We start from the raw sequence: 20,993 nt of genomic DNA, 5'->3' as shown, positions 1-20,993 counted from the left end.
GGCGAGCAAGGAAATGTGTCTTATTTTCTCGAAAGGAGATTTCTGAAGAACCGATAAAACCAAATTAAGGTCCCAAGGAGGTAACGGAGACCTCCTGGGGGGAGCCAAATGGCAAACCCCCTGAAGAAACTCATGAATCAAAGAGTGCGTAGCCAAAGGGTGTTGGAAGTACACAGCCAAGGCCGAGATCTGACACTTAAGAGTGCCCAACGCCAAACGTTGGTCAACCCCTTTCTGTCGAAAGGTCAGGATCCTGCTGATAGCAAAGGATCTAGGATGCAGCTTCAACGATTCGCACCAAGCAATGTACACTTTCCATGTACGATGATAAAGCTTCAGAGAAGTGGACTTCCTAGCCTTGAGTAATCTGGAGCCAACAGAATTACCGGAATCCCCTCCAACTCGACCCTGCATAGCAGGCGAAATAAAAGTTTCAGCATAAATTAGTCCGTACTGGCTCCAGGGAGCCACCAGGGCATCTACGGCATCGACCTGAGGATCTCTGGACCGAGCCACAAACTTTGAAACTTTCCTGTTTTGTCTGGAGGTGACAGGTCCACATCCGGGGTCCCCCACCAGAGACACAGCTGGTGGAACACTTGTGGATGCAGGGACCACTCTCCCTGATTCAGGGTTTGACGACTGTCCGCCTGGCAATTGTCTACGCCCGGAATGTACACGGCGGATAGGGCTGGGACGTAGTCCTCTGCCCAGCGCAGGATCTCGGCTACCTCCAGAGCCGCCAGGGCACTCCTGGTGCCCCCTTGATGATTGACATATGCCACGGCCGTGACATTGTCGGACTGGACTCGGACAGAACACCCCTTGAAATTGTCCGTCCAGTTGAACAGGCTCAACTTGATTGCTCTCAGTTCCAGAAAGTTGATCGGAAGCTTGGACTCTTCCTTGGATCTCCGTACGGCCTCGAAGGAGGACACCATCAGGCCCAGCACTTGCATAGATGACTTGAGAAACACCAGGTTGCAGGCCAGCAGCAACAGAATCGTTCCCCTAACTTCTGTAACTTCACAGGAGGTAGAAATATCTTTGACGAAGCTGAATCTAGGATCATCCCTAGATACTCCAGTCTGGTTGTTGGAACCAGGGCAGATTTCTGAAGGTTGAGATTCCAACCGAACTGCTTCCGAGTGTGAATGGTCACCTCCAAATCCCGTTTCAAGGTCACAGACGAGTACTCTCGGAGAAGAAGATCGTCCAGGTACCCCAGAATCGCTACTCCTCAGGATAGGGGCCAACACCTTAGTGAAGACCATGGGAGCAGAGGCAAGACCAAACGGTAACGCCACAAATTTAAAATGATCCTTGCCCACCGCGAAGCGGAGGAATCGTTGATGAACCTGGCAAATAGGGACATGGAGATAGGCATCCTTGATATGGATCCAGGCCAGCAGGTCCCCCTGATGCAAGAAATCCACCACTGACCACAGGGACACCATGTGAAATTCCTGGACGGCACAATGCGGTTCAGAGTTTTGAGGTCCAAGATTGGACGCAATTTGCCCTCCTTCCGTGGAATGGTAAACAGGTTTGAATAGAACTCTCGAAAGAGTTCCTGATGAGGTACAATCACACCTTGTGACAGCATATCCCGAATCGCTTCCTGCAGCCCCGCAAGGCGGTCTGGGGACAGCTGAAGATTGGAGGGAAAAAATCTGTCTGGCGGACGGGAACAAAACTATCTTGTACCCGGACTGAATTGCCTCGTGGACCCACCTGTCGTGCAACAGTGAGGTCCAAGGATCCGGAATTGGAGATGTCCCCCCACCCCTGAAGTGGGTGGGCGCGCCCCTTCAGGCAGAAGGGGTCTGCTTGGAGGTGCTGGGGGCAGAGGATTTTGGCTTACCAGCCCACCGTTTCCCAGATCCTTTTCCGCCTGAAGTCTGTTTGGTTTTCTGTGACACGGTCGCACAAAAAATACGCTTCTGGGCTGTAAAGGAAGGAGCTCGCTTACGCGAGGGAGACTTACCCTTAGTAGAGTGAGGAAGGAGTGTGCTCTTTCCCCCAGTGACCGTCTTGATCAAGTCATCCAAGGAGGAACCAAAAAGGCGATCAACCTGAAAGGGAAGATCTGCCAAAAGCTTCTTAAAAAGCCTGGTCGGCCGACCAGGACTTCAGCCAGATTGCACGTCTGATGAGCACACTTACCACTGACGCTCTGGCCGCGAGCGGAAGAACGTCCAAATTAGCATCACATACAAATGGCAGAGTCTGCGATAATTGGTCAGCGAGTTCCAGGGCAGATGACGGTAACAGGGTTACCGTCAGTGCCTCTCTCAGAGCCTTTACCCATTCAAACATAGTCTAAGAGACTAGAATGGTAGTCAGGGCAGGCCTGAGAATAGATCCCACTACCATATACAGGTGTCAGGATAAGACCTCAATACTGTCAACGGGATCAGGGAGAGATGAGGATTCTGCCACCGGTAAAACCATGGCCTTGTGAACACCGCATATCTGGCGGTCCACCTGAGGGGTAACCGTCCATTTTCGTAAGATCTCTTCCTCAAACGGCTAGCGTCTAGCCAAACGTTTGGGAATTGCAAGCGTCGCCGCCACTGTTCCTCCACTAAGGCGGACAAGACTTCGGGACAAGGGAAAACCTTGGCCGATTTCTTTGCCCTGAGGGATCCAAAGGATACCGAGGCTCCTTGCGATTTAGAAATCGCATCTGTGATTTTTAGAATGTCATTCACTGAGGATATCAAAGCATCTATCAGCGCCTTTTCCTGTGCCAAGGCGGGTGTTGAGACATCCTCTTCCACGTCAGAAAAGTCTGAATGCATGGACACATCCTCCAAAAGAAGGTCCGCGTCGCCGGCAACCATATCGGCCTCAGAATTCGAGGTCTGAGATGAGACCGGTGAGGGCTGAGGGCGTTTCTTAGTAAATGCTTCCGCAATAACTTTGTCAATTTTTCTGGACATTTCTTGCATCACAGACAATAAAGTCACATCAAGAGCATTAGAAGCTTTAGAAGCAGGCCCCAACGATACATCGGGAGTCGCAGACAAACTTGGGGAATCCATGTTAGACATATCCAAAAAGTAGGATTGCACCGTAAGAATGTAAATGGCAGACAGGGAAATGGGGAAACACCGGAACCTGCACCACAAGGGGTTAAACAGAAGCTTCTCCTGAAAACAGGAGCAATGGCTTAAGAGGAAGCAATCCGCGCCCAATCACCAAATAGTAACGCCCCTGAGGCTAAGTGAGGTTACAAAGGCACCACAGGTCCCAGCAAGTCCACTGCTACTGGCGCCTTTAAGAGGCGATCGCGATGCACGCAGCGCTACTCCAGAGGATAATCCTAAGCCCCCTAAAGGCCTGAAACCCCTCTGAAGATGAAAAGGTCAAGGCCAGGGTAATTAAACTCCTCTAGAGTAGTTACCACATGGAGAACACATCAAGGTCCATCAGCAGCATTAAGAAGTGAAGTAGAAGGAAACGCCTCCACCCACAAGAGCCAGAAGCTCCTGTGCCGTTTTGTCTCTGGCTCCAGCAAAATGGCCACCGGCATTACAGTGATACCCAGGCAGGCTGCTGAGGTCTGTTAAGGCTGCCGGCCACGGCAAAATGGCTGCTTCGCGCTGATGAGCACGTGACCTCAGGCCTCGTGAGGCCTACCCTAATAACAGGCCTGGGGGCCCTGGCGGGGGTCATCCCGGCAGAAGAACCCCCCCAAGGTGGCGGTATGAGGCACAACCATGTACCCCCCCACCGTCCACCACCCGGTATTAGCACCTGAGGCGACGTACATAGGTAACCCCCCACTAAAAGTGTCCCGGGGGTCTGGAGCCCAGGGTATGGAGAGGTCAGGGTAGGAGGGGAAGGTCCCAGGTGACCCCTCATAGTGGAGGAGGGTAGTAGGGTAGTAGGAGGTATGGGTACCAGAGGGTCCTACTCCCCTATGGAGGAGCCCACGTCCGCCCCAGGCCCGCTAGCCAGATAGGGGGACTGTACTTACCGGACCACGCTGCTGAGGGTGGGCGTCCATCCTGACAAGACTACCTCTGCACCGCAGTGAGGGCACTGTCGGCCCGGGGCACGCTGCGCCCTCATCTGGTTTGTAACCCGGGGACTGCTTGTACTGACCCCTGGACTTCTCAAACCTTCCTTACCTTAAAAATCAGGCCTAATTATCTCCTTTTAGAAAGGGTCAATGCACCTTTGCAATCTTTAATCTCTAAATTGTTTAGATAGATCTCCACCTTTCCAGGGTTGCCTGGTTCAGATGCTATCATTTACAGTTCTGACAGTGTCAGCAATGGTGCTTCAAGCATCATAGACACAAAAACATCAGACAAAATTTAATGCAAAATCAAGGGCCAATATTTCACAATGCCACACTGGTGTTACAGCCAGACAAGAAATACTTACCCTATGACAAAACAAGAAATTGCAGTTCCAAGGAACGCATAGGCCAAGATAGAGCCCAGATTTCGGAAGAAATGCCTCTGTAAAATAAATAACAAATATGTCAAAATGGTCTATTACATGATTTCCCATATTGAACAGGAATACATTACTTCGAAATTTGTGCATCTGGGTGATCTACCAGGAAGTGGCAACCATATAAGTTTTATTAAAAAAATACATAATCAAATAGCTTGAAATATGTACAAGGAAAAGCATCATTATTTGATTTTATATTGAAAATTAGTATTAGCACTTTGTTTTTATCCACATTCCTTTTCTGATCATATAAAGTTAAATAGATTTTATATATTATATTGAGTTCCCTGTGTGCTATAACATATAGTGGTAATCCTTTTACATTACTCTCTTCACCCCTGAATGCAGAGTGGAAAGTCCTCATTGCACAGCTTCTTCTGTTGGATCCCTTCCCCATCCGTCCAGCGGATCTGATGACAGTCAGTTGAAAACAGACAGGCGGTCCATTTCCATCTGACAGCCCATAGAGGACAGCGAGCTGTGTGTGTGTTTGCTATGCATCAGCAGAGGGGATACAGACCTGTCATCCGCCTGCCCTGTGGGGATCAGCAGACAGATCCCCCCGCTGAGCAGGCAAATTCGCTTGACAGAGTCTGTTCCGTGTAAAAGGGGCCTGAAGGCCACTATACGCTATACAATCTGTTCGTGCAATCTTTTTTTTATTTATTTTTTTTAGATCCACCATCATTTATATAGTGCAAAAGCCTGCCTGATTTGATACAAATTTATTGGGTTGTTTAGGTGTGCCCTTCTATTACATACTTTTGGAAACTCTAAAAGGAGATTGTGCAGAGGTTGTACAATCAGTTTGCATAGTTTATGGCCAGCTTTACCAAACTGTGACCCAATAAGAATTTCCAATTTAAATAATTGAACACAAGAGTGGAATGGATGTAACTGTTTCTTTGCAGGTTTGAAGTGACAATCTAGTCGAAGTACAAGTTCAAATCAAAATGTGGGTGGAGCCCGCGATAGGACATTGGAGGCCCATGATCAAGAGGGCATTGTCATTTCATAAGCTTACATACCGGTGTCACAATTGCCCCAAGAAGTTCAACAACATTTCGGAGGCATGGGTTAAGGCTAGGGATTTAATACTGAAATTTGTGTGTCTTCTCTTCCCTTTACCCAAGTAAACCTTGCTACTTATTCTACCTTGATGCCCACTGGCGCCTTTCATGGCACCCCTCCTACTTTGCCCCTCTTTTCCCTCCTGGCCTCCCTGAATCCACCTCCCTTCTTTCCTTACCCTTATCTTTTTATCTGCTATTCTTTCCCCTTTCCCAATGGTTGTAAGCCTCAGCCCTATTCCTCCCTTTATATCTCTTATTATATGATCACTGATTTGCTTTGTGGGTTGGTTTAGAGGAGTAGGCTTGCGGTCTGGAATTAGGAAAACCATGGTTGACTTGGATGGCTAACACAGGTATACTTGTTATTTTATCTCCTTTGTTTTCTTTTCCCTTTGATGTATCATTGAAGATTTGTGGTATAACCTGTATATCATGTGATGACTTTTTAGGGTTGGGCATATGTGTCGCAGCTGTTTACTGTTCCAATTATTGGATTTTAATTTTGTTGAAATTCAATAAACGTTACTGTTTTAAAAAAAAGTGTGGTTCTGGAGCCAAGCTGCTCTATCCAACTATAGCAAGTTAAGAGGCATACAAATTAAGTGTAATTATCAACAGATCAAATATAGGAAAAAGAGACATGCCAACATGAGACCAATTATAATAAAACCAACTGAAATGTACAATATACTGTACATGCTTTATTTTGGTTATCATGCTCTAATAAATTCTCAAAAAAGGGGCAAAATCACCTGCTAGGACCTCTGTCCAGAGGTACTCAAAGGGGACATTTCCATAGCGCCCCCGTTTTAACAGAACCCAGAGCATTAGTGTTAGATTTAGATCTGCAACACCAAGAGTTTTTATCTAAAGTCCAGAAATTGCTGTATGAAACAGAAAATTAGCCCATGGATGCTACTGCAGCCATAAGCTTGTTTTACCCCTTGACTACCATCGTGTGTAAGATCTTACCTTGGCAGTCAAAGCCTAACTGCAAGTAAGTTTTTTAAATGGCACCCTCTGCCAGAAGAATGGAGGAAGTGGAAGACAACTTCAGGTATAATCTGACCCCAGGTAGTAAACCTAAACCCCACAAGAAACATGGAATATATTGAAGCTTACCAGTCCCTAGGATGTCGATCCTGGTAGAAATCTAGTCCTGGTAATTTTCTTTCGATTGACCTGAAATCTCATTATCAACTATCTTCTGTGAAGTACAAAGCAACACTACTCTATGATTTGAAAATGAGGAAAGGGGGGAGCCTAGGGTGAGGATGCTTCTCCTTTATAAATACAGTAAAGTGAGTGGGACTTCTATACCTTACCCGCTTTAGGCTATATCCAGCGTAAAATATGATTGGCGGAAGAAGAATGTTGAAAAAAACTTCAGGATCAAATGTAACCTGTAAAGAGAAAATGCTCAATCATTCATCTTACCAAAAATAAGTTCTCACTTTTTAACTTATATTGAAACTGCACACTAACATCATGCTGTTTACCATTTTACTATGGCAATTGCAGATATTTCTGAAACTTCTTCAATTTGAGTTTTAAAGTTGAATTCCATGTTGCCTGTCACTTTATATAGTTTATTTGGGCCAAGCTATCCCAAGTGAACTATTTCCATTACTAAGGGATGTGGCCGCTGTGTGTCCTGTGATATACTATAGTAGCATTAGCTACATATAGTATGTGGCTGCTGTTCCACAGCACTGCAGGTAACTTCTCCAAACAAAATGGAGTCAACCAGAATGCTTCCCAGCCATTCAGAAGAAGCCATGTATTTTTATCAATGAATATGTGGCTTCCCCTGATCAGTGGATGATGTCACATTCTTCACCTCAGCCAATCAGAGAAAGCTTTGTATTGATTTGTAAAAATACAAGACTTTTCCTGAATATATCTGTCGGAGAAGCATTCATGCTGACTTGATATTGTGCCAGCATGTGACAGGAAGTTGCCTGTACTGCTGCAGAACACATTTTTTCCTGAATATATCTGTCGGAGAAGCATTCATGCTGACTTGATATTGTGCCAGCATGAGACAGGAAGTTGCCTGTACTGCTGCAGAACACATTTCCATCTACTGTATGTAGCGGATGCCACATCACTTAGTGATAGAAATACCTTGGCCCAAACTAACTAAAGTGACAGGAAATATGGAATTCAGTTTTAAAGTGATTGGAAACCCCCTATTTTAGTTAAAATAAAAAAAGATGTTAAACTTAACTGCTCTGTGCAATGGTATTGCACACAGCACCACCGAACCTCCTAATCTGGAGTCCTTCGCAGGCGCTGTCTGCTTCTCCTCTCCTTTGTGTGTCCCATTGCAAGCCGCTTTCTGGGGGGGGGGGGGCACGAGTCGGGCGCACTCCCGAGCCCGGGTGTATGCGTTCATAGACATGCACACACACACACACACACACACACACACACACACACAGCGTGGCTTCAGCCACGACCCCTGGCTCCCTTCTCACAGGATTTGACTGACAGGCATCAGGAGCCAATGGCTGAATCTGCTGTGAAACTAGGAAGAGAGGGGAAAGAAGAACTGCAGCCAGGCACAGCACTGGATCGAGAAAAGACTAAGATAAGTGTTTAGGGGGCACAATAAGTAAAGTGTTTTTTACCTTAATGCAGGAAATGCTTTGAAGTAAAAAACATTTTACCTTTAGAACTCTTTACCAGTACATGGTACTTTGTAATACATGGTTTCTTATTTATTTTGAATGCCAAAAAGCTATGTCTTTAATGGCAAACTGTTGGCTTTGTTTGATAAAATGACATTGGATGTAATGAGCACTACTTTGCTTCATAAGTATTTATTAGTTGGAAATCATTTTTTTTTTTTTTTGCTTTGTTGCCCTAAAACAAAACCATGGTATGAGTCCGGAAAGAGAGAAGTGGGTAATCCAATGGTCCATTCACATAAACCCAAGTGTTTGTAAAGGTTCAGATTAAAATAAAAAAACAAAAAACAAACATGTAATACTTACCTGCTCTGTGCAATGGTTTTGCACACAGAAGCCCTGATCCTCCTCATCTCCATTTCCCCACTGGCACTCCTGGTCCCTCCCCCTGCTGTTTGCCCCATAGCAAGCTGCTATAGTCAGTGTTTTTCTCTGCTTCCTATATATTATCCATTAACTGGGAGGTTATTTATCGCTAAAAGAGGAGGACTAGAGAGAGGAGTGACATCTATATGTAAATAAAGAACAATTGACCTCCTTTTTTACAGTTGGGGTCCAACAGTGGAGGTGAGCAGACACCCATAAGGTGGGGTGAAGGGCACCTGGGTATGCGTGGTGTGGACACTGAAGATCTTTTTACTGTTTGAAGATTTTTGAAATTGTAATGAGAGAATGCACGGAAACTGAAGGCTGTATGGAAGTCAATCAGTTTGTGAACTTCTTTCACTTTTTTCTGGTTTATATGAATTTTATGGAATGTATATATTATAAGTTGCACAGGCTTAGGTGGCATTTCACTTTTTGATTCTATTATTATTCTTTTTGTTTGGAGTGTATTGATTTATTTATATATGTATACAATATAATGTGTGTATATGGTAGTGTATTGAAAGCGCTTCACTATTAGCTTATTTAGTATGTGTTGGTTGTGTAGGTGTGTACACAACTGTGAAAGAAGCCTGCAAAATCCTGCAAGCTATACACAGTTTAGCACAGTCTTTTTCAACCAGAGTGCCTTCAGGTTTCTTTAGGGGTTCTTTGGCAAAATGGCTAAAAATTACCCAAAAAATTTTATACAAGCCAGCGGGTTGATCAAGCCTGCCTTTTAGTTAAAGTCACAGGTTTTCATTGAGCCTCATTATAACCTTCCAGCTGCCAGTGTCCTAACAACCAGTAACTTTATCGGTTGATAAGAAGTATGTCAGAAGCCTGCATATCATCCTTGTTTGCCCCTCTGCTTCCCCTCTGGGACAGCACTGGGTTCACATTAGCTAAGTGGGAGAGAAAACTGAGGGAGTAGAAAAAGATTGGAATACTAGGGTGCAAGGGTGTATTTGTTTTGGAAGAATAAATCACATTTGGTGTCCTACGTGTTTGGATGTTAACCACTTCCCTTAGGCTTACTGTATTTTAATGGCGGCAGAGTGGCAGCTACAGGCAAAGTTACGTTCATAGACGGCGCTCGCTCCTGGGGGCGTGCTTCTGGTCCCGCCGATGGTCTGATTCGGTACAGAACCGATCAGGTCCAGGCCAATGATTTTTGGCCTGGACCTGCTGATCGGTCCTGACCAATCCCAGACCTAGCTGTGCCTGTGTAATGTAAACACAGGCACAGAAATGACCTTCTCTTCCTTCCCCAAATCCTTTTTGGATTCCAGCGTGAGAGAAGAGAGGATCAAACGTGAGTACTGCACAAAGCACACTTCCACACACCTACATAGGCACATTTAACCCACGATAACCCCCCCCCCCCCATTTAACCCCTACACCCCCTGTCACATTGCACACTATATAGCGGTTTTCTATATTTCTGTAATAGTGTGCCTTGTGACATAATTTAGCGCTAGCGACCGTTAGTTTTAGGCTTAGGGTACCCGCCACCCCTACATAAAGATTTAACCCCCTGATCACCCCCAGTTAACCCCTTCACCCCCTGTCACATTGCACACTATATACAGGTATATAGCGGTTTTCTGTGTATCTGTAATAGTCTGCCTTGTGACTTAATTTAGCGCTAGCAAGTTAGTTTCTGTCCCAAGTAGGTTTAGGGTACCCACCACCCCCCCAATAAAGATTTAACCCCCTGATCATCCCTTTCACCCCCTGTCAGATTGCACACTATATACAGTATATAGCGGTTTTCTGTGTATCTGTAATAGTCTGCCTTGTGACTTAATTTAGCGTTAGCGATAGTTAGTTTCTGACCCAAATAGGTTTAGGGTACCCACCATCCCCCCCAATAAAGATTTAACCTCCTGATCACCACCAGTTAACCCCTTTATTGCCCTGTCACAGTGTCACTTTTATAGTGTACAGCTTTTTTTCTGATCACTATTATTAGTGTCACAGGTGACATTAGTTAGCGTTAACGCTAGTTAGCGTCAGTCTAGGACAGCGCAGAGCCCCGCCGCATGGTTAGACAGATAATTTAACCCTTTGATTACCAGTAACACATACACACACTAAACACCTCCATTACTAGTATAGTATCTATCGGATCAATATCTTTGATCTGATCAGAACTATACTAGCGTCCCCAATAGTTTAGGGTTCCCAAAACGCAGCGTTAGCAGGATCGGTCATGACACCTGCCAGCACCTGCATTTAGCCCCAAAGCCCAGCCCACCCCACTCCACCCAGGCAAGTGCAGTAATCAATAGATTGCTGTCACTTCCAAAAACACATCACACAAAACTGCAGCGTTAGAGTCAGGCCTGATCCCTGCTAGCACTAGCAGTATATTTTGTAGCGTTTCAAATAGTCCTCGACAACCAGGTGCTTTTTTACCTGTGAGTCATACTAGTTTACCTGTAAATTTAGTGGCTAAAATGACCAAACGGTGGTACACTAGTGAAGAGGCCTACAGGATACTAACCTTGTCAGATGAGAGCGATGGGGGAAGCCTCACTGGCAGAATCAGGGTCAGTATATGAACCTGTAGACAGCGTGGCTCCCTGACAAAATAGCTCAGACGACAGAGGGGTCCCTGCCAAGGCCAGACGTACCCAACCCCATTCTGGAGTTGCTGAGGTGCAGAGATTGCAGGGTGCTCATATGCAGCAGAGTGTCGGTACTAGTGCCGCTCAAACTTCTGGTGAACTGGCCAGCACCAGCAGCCTAGTACATCCTGGTCCTAGACATACCAGCACTGCAGTAACACTTGGTGATGTGGAGAGTCCCATAAGTGCAGTTGAATCTGGTGTGGTGGCTAGCACAAGTAGTGGCCCGCAGCCACCGAGAATTCGAAGACAGGCCCATAGTGCCCTCCCTGATGCGCTGGCATATCCAGGCATAGTACTGCCGTACTTCCCCCATTCACTGCCCAATCTGGAAATTCAGGTGGAAAACAGCCAATTTTAATTCCCTTGACTTTTATGAGCTGTTTTTCACGGAAGATCTTTACAGATCTATTGCGGACCAAAGCAATTTATATGCTGGTCAATTCATTGCCGCCAATCCAAATTCGCCCCTTGCCAGAGAATTCGGCTGGAAACCTATAACGGTTTCCGAGTTTAAAACTTTTCTGGGCCTATCCCTTAACATGGGCCTAACTAAAAGGAGTGAACTGCAGTCATATTGGTCCACTGACCCAGTCCCCCATATGCGCGTGTTCTCTGCATGCATGACCAGGACAAGATACAAGCAAATTCTGTGGTTCATGCACTTCAGTGACAAAGAACTCTGTCATCCTAGGGGAGACCCTGGATATGCCCGGCTCCACAAAATTCAGCCCCTCATAAACCACTTCAATCAGCAGTTTGCAGCCTTGTTTATCCCCCAAACAGGTTGTCTGCATTGATGAGACCCTGATTAAGTTTTCTAGCAGCCTTGCTTTCAAGCAGTTTCTCCCCAGCAAGTGTGCCAGATACGGGGTCAAGCTGTATAAGCTGTGTGACAGGACCAGAGGCTATATAGTTAGTTTTTCGTGTTTACGAGGGTAAAGATATCACTGTGGAGCCCCCCCAACTGCCCAGACTACATAGGGAGCAGCGGCAAGATTGTGTGGGACTTGGTGTCACCCTTATTCGGAAAGGGGTACCATTAGTACGAGGACAGTTTTTATTCAAGCGTGCCACTTTTTAGTCACCTGCTCGAATTTAAAAATGGCGCATGTGGCACCGTGCGACCTAATCGCCGGGACTTTCCCCAACGGCATGTAGATTCCCGTCTTAGTTGGGGGGAGAAAGTCTGCTTGAAAACTGACAAATTGCTTGCAGTGAAGTGGAGGGATACAAGGAATGTTTTTGTTCTGTCCTCCATTCATCCAGACACGACGATCCAAATTCATACGGCAACTGGTGTTCTGGAGAAGCCCCTCTGTGTCCACGACTACAAACTTAATATGGGAGGGGTGGACATCAATGACCAGCTTTTGGAGCCGTACTTAGTTCCCTATAAAGCCAGACGCTGGTACAAAAAAGTGTCTGTTTATTTATTCCAATTGGCATTGCTGAACGCTTTTGTGCTATACAAAGCGTCAGGCCGAAGTGGATCCTTCCTACAATTCCAGGTTGAGATTATCAGGGCCTACCTGTATCCAGGAGGTGCTCCTGCTCAACTTCCCCTACCAGTGTGCCGGCTCCATGAGGGGCATTTTTTGCATGCCATCCCGAGTACCCCTACCCAAAGATAACCCCAAAAAAGATGTTGTGTCTGTAGAAAGCGCGGATATAGGAGTGACACCTGGTATTGTTGTCCCACCTGGTCTCTGCATCGGGGAATGTTTCGATTCGAAAGCTACAACACACTAGTGGAGTATTAGCGTAGGGTACACCACGGCACAGTCTAGGGCACACTTACACAGGGTCTCGAAAGATGTTCGATGGCTATCGTCATTTTGAGAGACCCTAAGCTGGAATGTTACAGTTGAAGAAAAAAAAAAAAGTGTAAAAAAAATAAAAAAATAAAAAAGCCAAAAATAGTTGTCGTTTGAGCCATTTTTCTGTTCTTACTCTGCTCTTCTACTCTTTCTACTTTTACTGTACTTTGTTACCGTTTTTCATTGGTAACCATTTTTTACTTTTCAGGTACCAATATAATGTTTTTTTTTTTCTATTCTATTGTTAACCAGTTTGCCTTGCAGGTACACCCATGAGCTGCCACACGGATTTATATATATTCTGACACAAACGACCTTTGCGCTCAGCATATATGGAAATCTCTGATGGCAGCGCTGTAGGTGGTGATTTCACCACCGCAGTTAAAAAAAAAAAAAAATAATATTAATAATAATAATAATAATAATAATAATAATAATAATAATAATAGGTATACATGGCGTTCGTGTATACCCATCATTAGAAAGTGGGTTGGATGTTTTGGGTGGCTAATGATGGCTATACTACACATTTTCTGGCGGATATTTCTTCCTCCAAATCGATCAATGTGGATGAAGGAATCTGTTAGGTTCTCTTTTTTTCGTTCAGCCGACAGGCTGCATGAAAAAAAAAAAAAAAAAAACCTACAAAAGGACCAGCAATGTACTGGTACGTTGCTGGACTTTGAGTGGTTATACCAGGATTATGCCTGCAGATTTAGGCATCATCTTGGTATAGTTTTTTACAGCCAGCGGTCGGCTTATATGTAACATGTAAAAGCGATCCTAGTGGATAATTGGCTGCGAGACTGCTTTTACAAGCAGTGGGAAGGGCCCCCCCACCGCCTTCCCGATATTTCTAGGGCTCTCCTGTTCCACCGGGTAACCAGAGAGTGCAGACGGTGGTTCAATTATCTAAGCTGATTGGAGACGAGAATGTCTCCAATCAGCTCTATGGCCTAAGATACCGGAAGCTACGAGCATTTCAGGACTTTGGTTCTGCCAGAAATAAACAGCGCCATTGGGAAAATTGGGAAAGCATATTATCACACCAATCTTGGTGTGGTCAGAGGAGAGATCTAGAGTCGAATAGACCCCATTGTTTAAAAAAAAAAAAAAACCTAGTATCTGTCACTACAGATTGCTATCATAGGGGATAGTTAAATTCACTGTGATAACAATAAAAATGATTAAAAAAAAAAATTCAAGCACTCTTGTCCCCCCGTGCTTGCGCACATAGGTGCACGCAAGCGTTGGTCTAGTGTCATATGCAGCATGCATGTGAGGTATCGCTGCGAACGCCAGGTCGAGGGCAGTAATTCATGCAGTAGACCGCCTCTGTAAGTCCAAAGTGGTAACTCTTAAAGACTTTTAAAGGCTTTTAAAAATGGATGTATTTTTTTGCCGCTGCACAGGCGTGTGCAATTTTAAAGCATGTCATGTTTGGTATCTATGTACTCGGCATAAAATAAAATCGTTTATATTTGATTTCACTCCTCACCACCTATCACAGTTTTGAAGGCCATGAAATGCCAAGATAGCACAACCCCCCCCCCCCCCCCCCCAAAATGACCCCTTTTCGAAAAGTAGAAACCCCAGGGTATTAGCTAAGATGCATGGTGAGTATTTTGCAGCCCTTATTTATTTATTTTGGAAAATGAAGAAAATAAATGAAAATGCATTTATTTTTCTCTTTTTTCCAATTTCAAAACTTTGTGACAAAGAGTGAGATCTGCAAAACACTCAACATGCCTCTCTGAAAATAGCTTAGGGTGTCTACTTTCCGAAAAGGGGGCATGGGGGAGGGGGGGGGGGGTTGTGCTTTCTTGGCATTTCATGGCCTCTGAAACTGATAGGTAGTGAGGAGTGAAATCAACAATTTACGCCCTTGGAAAGCCTGAAGGCGGTGATTGGTTTTTGGGGTCCTGTACGCGGCTAACAAAAAGTCTCACACATGGGGTATCCCTATACTCAGGAGAAGCAGCAGAATGTATTTTGGGGTGTCATTTCACATATACCCATGGCATGTGTGAAAAAAATTTAGTGACAACTTTGTGTTAAAAAAAAAAAATAATAAAAAAACAAAATGTAAATTTTCCCACAACTTGTGGCCAAATATAAAATACTCCATGGACTCAACATGCCTCTCAGCAAATAGCTTGGGGTGTCTACTTTCCAAAATGGGGTAATTTGGGGGTGGGGGGGGGGGTTGTGCTATCTTGAATTTTCAGGGCCTCCGAAACTGCCAGGTAGGGAGGAAGTAAAATATACAATTTACGCCCTTTGAAATTATGAAGGCGGGGATTGGTTTTCCGGGTCCAGTAAGTCTCACACATGTGGTATCCCTGTACTCAGGAGAAGCAGCAGAATATATTTTGGGGTGTAATTACACATATACCCATGGCATGCATGAGCAATAACGGAATTTTTGTAAAATCTTACCTGTAAAATTCCTTTCTCTGAGTCCTCCGACAGTCGCCGCCTCTCCATATTCGTCCCAATGGGGTAATTGACCTTTGCTCCGTAGGAGTAGCTAGGCAACAGAATATGTCAATATTAAAGCTTTTAGCATATCCCACCCCCAGGGGGTGGTCCCCTCAGTCAATACCCTCCTGCTTCCTGTATCCATACCTCAGTTTCAGTAGAATAGCAGTAGAGTACATAAACAAACCCCAAAAGAGGGGCGGGGGCAGCGACTGTCGGAGGACTCAGAGAAAGGAATTTTACAGGTAAGATTTTACAAAAATTCCGTTTTCTCTTACGTCCTCCGACAGTCGCCGCCTCTCCATATTCGTCACAATGGGGACGTCCCAAAGCAGTGCATACATGAGGGGTGGGAAACGCAGCCGCGCCTAAGGCAACGCCGGACCCACATCAGAGAAAGGAACCTTACCAAAGGAAGGAAACCAGCTGGGCAGCATGAAAAAAACTTTGCTCAACAGGAGCAACAACCCAGGAAGAACAAATAACCCAGGGATAAAAACATCCCAAACAGCCAAGGGCCCAAAAACAAGGGACCCCAAGGTACTGCCGCACTAAGAACCTTGCGGCCAAAGGAAGCATCTGCCGATGCCTGAACATCCACTTTGTAGAACTTTGAGAAAGTGTGAACGGACGACCAAGTCGCCGCCTTACACACCTGGGCCACCGAGGCCCGATGATGACAGGCCCAAGACGCACTCAGCGATCTGGTAGAGTGCGCCTTCACAGGCATAGGGGGAACTTTTCCCTTCAAAACATATGCCTGCTCAATAGTCTGTCTGATCCATTTGGCAATGGTAGAAGCCGACGCCGCCATGCCCTTCCGAGGCCCCTCTGGAAGGACAAATAGAGAATCCGTCTTGCGAAAGGATTTTGTCGATGACAGGTAAACCCTGATCGCCCGAACAACATCCAAGGAGTGTAAATCCACCTCCTTAGGATGTTTGGGCTTCGCGCAAAGCGAAGGCAAGACAATATCCTCATTGAGGTGAAATTCCGAGATCCTCTTCGGAAGAAAAGAAGGGTTAGGTCGCAAGACCACCTTATCCAAGTGAATCACCAAATACGGAGACCTGCAGGACAAGGCCGCCAGCTCCGACACTCTGCGAGCCGAAGTGATCGCCACCAAAAAAGCGACCTTCTTGGACAACATGGGCAACGAGATCTCCCTGATCTTTTCAAAAGGAGCATGTTGCAACACGGAGAGAACGAGGTTCAAGTCCCATGGAGGCAAAGGCTCCCTCCTAGGAGGGACCAGGTGTCGCACCCCTTGAACAAAGGTGCTAACCAAGGAGTTAGACGCCACAGGACGTTGAAAAAGAACGGCCAGCGCAGAAATCTGACCCTTAATCGTGGCCAACGCCAAACGCTGGTCCACACCCGTTTGAAGGAAAGACAACACTCTAGACACCGAGTATGAGCGAGGGGAATACCCCCTGGACTCACACCAGGCAAAGTACGCTTTCCAAGTACGGTAGTAAACCTTCCCCGAGGAGGTCTTTCTAGCGTTGATCAAAGTGTGAATGACCTCAGGGGAGAGACCCCTATCCCTCAGGACCTCGGTTTCAACAGCCAGGCCGTCAAAGCCAGCGACTGTAAAGCAGGATGGAATACCGGTCCTTGAGACAGAAGATCTTCTCGAAGAGGCAGACGCCATGGAGCGTCGACCGCCAGATTCACGAGGTCTGCGTACCAAGACCGGCGAGGCCAGTCTGGCGCCACCAGAATCACCGTGAGCGGTTCCGAGGACAACCTGCAAAGGGACCTGGATAGAAGCTGAATCGGTGGGAATGCATACATCAGGCGATATTGATGCCACGGAGCCACCAACGTGTCCGACGCGTCTGCCCGAGGATCGCGCGTCCTTGCCACGAACCTTCCCACCTTGTTGTTCAGACGAGACGCGAACAGGTCCACATCCGGAAGACCCCACTTCGCGCACAACATCTGAAAGACATCCGGGTGGAGTGACCATTCCCCCTGGTCCAAGGTCTGGCGACTCAGATAATCCGCCTGCCAGTTCTCCACCCCCGGAATGTGAACTGCCGATATCGCCGGGACGTGCGTCTCGGCCCAAGATAGAATGTCGGCCACCTCGCGAGCCACTCGGGCACTCCTGGTGCCCCCTTGGTGGTTGATGTAGGCCACCGCTGTGGCATTGTCCATCTGCACCCGAACCGGACGGCCCTGAAGCCTGTCCGTCCAACGCCGAAGGCAGAGATTTATCGCCCGCAGTTCCAGAATGTTGATCGGAAGGGAGGATTCCCCCTCCGACCAAGTACCCTGGGCGGACAGAACACCTAGAACACCACCCCAGCCCGACAGGCTGGCATCCGTGGTGATCACTGTCCACGAAAGAGGGCGAAAAGACTTGCCCCCCGGGGATTGCAGCCACCACAGAAGATCCCTTCTGGTGTGAGGGCTCAACGAGATCTGAAGATCCAGAGATTGAGGCCGCCCGTCCCACCTGGACATGATCTCCGCTTGGAGACCCCTCGTGTGAAACTGTGCAAAGGGAATCGCCTCGGAAGCCGAGACCATCAATCCCAGACACCGCATGCTCGTCCGGAGGGACGAGCACGGAACGTCCCTGAGGGACCTGACTTTTTCCTATAGTGTCCTGAGCTTGTCTTCCGGCAGGAAAACCTTCGCCTGAACAGAGTCCAGAATCATTCCCAGGTAGGGAAGACGAACCGACGGACACAGCGTCAATTTTGGAAAGTTTATCGTCCAACCAAACTCCTGCAGAGTTTGCATCGTGACGGACAGGTCTTTCACCAGACCCTGACTGGTCGCAGACCGAACCAGAATGTTGTCCAAATACCCCAGGACCGAGATGCCCTGGGCCCTCAATAAGGCCAGAACCGGTGCAAGCACCTTGGTGAACACCCGCGGAGCCGAAGCGAGATCAAAAGGAAGTGCCAAGAATTGGTAATGATCCTCCGCAATGGCGAATCGAAGGTACCTCTGGTGACCCTCGAAAATGGGGATGTGAAGGTACGCATCCTTCAAATCAATGGAGGCCATGATTTCTCCCGGAACTAGAGCAGCCACCACTGAGCGCAGGGATTCCATGCGGAACTTGCGAACCCGCACAAAGCGGTTCAGAGCTTTCAAGTCCAGAATCGGACGTACTTTGCCCTCCTTCCTGGGCACAGTGAACAGATTGGAGTAAAACCCCCGAAATCTGTCCCGATGAGGCACCGGAACCACCACTCCCTGAGCCCGCAGGTCCCGCACCGCCAGGTGCAGATCCCGCAAACGCTCCGGAGACAGTTGAAGATTTGAGGGAAAAAATCTGCTCGCCGGCCGAGAGAGAAACTCGATCTTGTAACCGGACCGAACGATCTCCTGAACCCACCTGTCCCGAACGCGGGCCAGCCAGGGTTGAAGAAAACCGAGCAAATGTCCCCCCACCCCAGAACTGGGTGAGGGCGCTCCTTCAGGCCGCATTGTTATGGGCAGCGGATCCGGACTGGCCGGACTTTTGCTTACCTGTCCATGGCTTCTTTTGGGAGCCTTGGCCTTTGAAGGGTTTGCCCTTATAGTGCGACCGAAAGGCACGAAAGGACCCCTGAGCGGGCCTAAACGAAGCATGCTTCTTACCTTGAGCAACCTTAGCCTTGTGGGACTGGGGCAAGAGCGTGCTCTTACCCCCAGTGATCCCCTTTATCAGCGTATCCAAGGAGTCGCCAAAAAGGTGAGATCCCGTATAAGGTAGATTAGCCAGAGTTTTGCGAGAGGATTGGTCCACAGACCAACATTTCAGCCAAATCAAGTCCGCATCACACAAATACATGACACCCTGATGAATTTGATCTACCATAGCCAACGTTGTCGGCGGGGCAGAATCAGCCACCAGGACGCGCCTGAGCACCTGCGTCCAATCCGCGACAGCCTGAGCCGCCATAAGGGAAGCAAAAATAGCTTGTAGCATGGAACCGGTAACCGAGTAAGTATGGCGGGCAAGAGACTCCAGTCTCCTGTCCGTGGGATCCCGGAACACCGGGGTATCCTCCACCGGAATCGCAGTAGATTTATTCAAAACCGCCACAGCGTGATCCACCGGAGGCGGCACACGCCAACGTTCATCAGTGGCGGGTGTGAAGGGATACCGCAGCTTGAACCTACTTGGCACAGCAAAAGGCTTCTTTATATTGCGCCATTGTTCACTAACAGCGCGCTGAAAATCCTCAGTGCAAGGAAAAACCTGCGATGATTTGCGTCTCCGCTGCGTCCCATAAGAGGCCAGGACGGCAGGAGGACATGGTTCATCCTGCAAATGCAGTGTTTGTTTGATAGAAGCAACCAATTCATCCATGATTGCAAGCTCTTCAGACGAGCCAGGGGGAGAATCATCAACCCCTTCAACCTCTGCCTCCCCTTCCGACCCTACAAGGTCCAGGGATGAACGGGACTCCGATAAGGGGACCCCAGCCATAGCAGCCCCATCACCATCGCCCTCTGAATCAGAGGAAATTGAAACTCTGGGCCGTTTTGTGGATTGAGCAGCCACAAGCATCTGCACCTGAGCAGCTAGGTTAGCCACAATGGTAGCCAAATCGCCCCCTTCGGGGGAAGCAGCAGACCCTTGGCCCCCCACTAAAGTGGGAGGAAATTTGCTTTCCTGAGAATCCATGCCCCAAAAGTTTGCAGGAAAAAAGGGGTACTGTCCCTTTAAGAGCGTGGCAGCGCAGCCCACCGCACACACACACCGACCCCCACAGGGAGAAGTACAACAAACTTAGGCAATGAATACAGGAATAAGGAAGATAAACCTGGAGAGATCCCTCAGGCTGCTGCATCGATCGCTGGTCTCAGGGCAAAGGAAGTGATGTAATACAGACCGCTCCTATAAAGCCTATGGAAGGCTCCACAAACATGGCCGCCAGTGGAGGACTGCAAAGGCAGAGCATGCAGCGCTGACATTCGGTCGGAGCGATCGCCGCCAAAATGGCGGCGCTTGGCGCCAAAAGCGCCGCTCTCCTCACACAGGAATGGCCAGCATAAGCTAATAATAAAAAAATGGCGGACCGCAGCAGCGGCCGCCGCAAGTATGCATAACATGTGTCACACCATGCCCCACAGTATACAGCCTGTCACACAGAGAAAATACACCACTTGCAACACAGCACAGTGTAGGATGGCCCCCCTCCTTGCAGCCCACAGAAGCAGCAAAACAGACAGGGAGCCCAATAGTGTGTACAGAATGCAGGGTTACACAGTCCCAGACTGACACCCACTAAACAGACAGGTCCCCACACAGAGTACACTTACCTTCTGAATGGCGTGGGGAGCCCGCACAAGCGATCAAGCCGCTGCACAGAGGACAGGGAGAGTCGCAGCCAGGACGCAGCAGAACTGCGGTGCGAAACCGCATGGCGTCCAGTGAGGTAGCCACCTCACCTCAGCATCCCTGCAGCGAACAGGGATGGGTCGTTCACACATGCCAGGAAA

General features: G+C 47.6%; 1 protein-coding gene across 1 annotated transcript in view; it reads right to left on the bottom strand.

Moving 5' to 3' along the window:
• SLC9A6 (solute carrier family 9 member A6) overlaps window positions 1-20,993 on the bottom strand; it is a 170,887-nt gene that overhangs the window by 89,251 nt on the left and 60,643 nt on the right. The window contains exons 3-4 of the mRNA XM_082263490.1: window positions 6,872-6,949; window positions 4,399-4,475 (exon numbers count right to left, since the gene is read on the bottom strand). Coding sequence (XP_082119616.1) covers window positions 4,399-4,475; window positions 6,872-6,949 — 155 coding nt within the window. The remainder of the gene's footprint in view (window positions 1-4,398; window positions 4,476-6,871; window positions 6,950-20,993) is intronic.

The sequence above is a fragment of the Pelophylax lessonae genome (assembly GCF_965119305.1).
Source record: "Pelophylax lessonae genome assembly, chromosome: 7".
Lineage (NCBI taxonomy): Eukaryota > Metazoa > Chordata > Amphibia > Anura > Ranidae > Pelophylax > Pelophylax lessonae.
The sequence above is the reverse complement of the archived record's forward strand: the minus strand, read 5'-3'. Positions and strand labels throughout refer to the sequence as shown.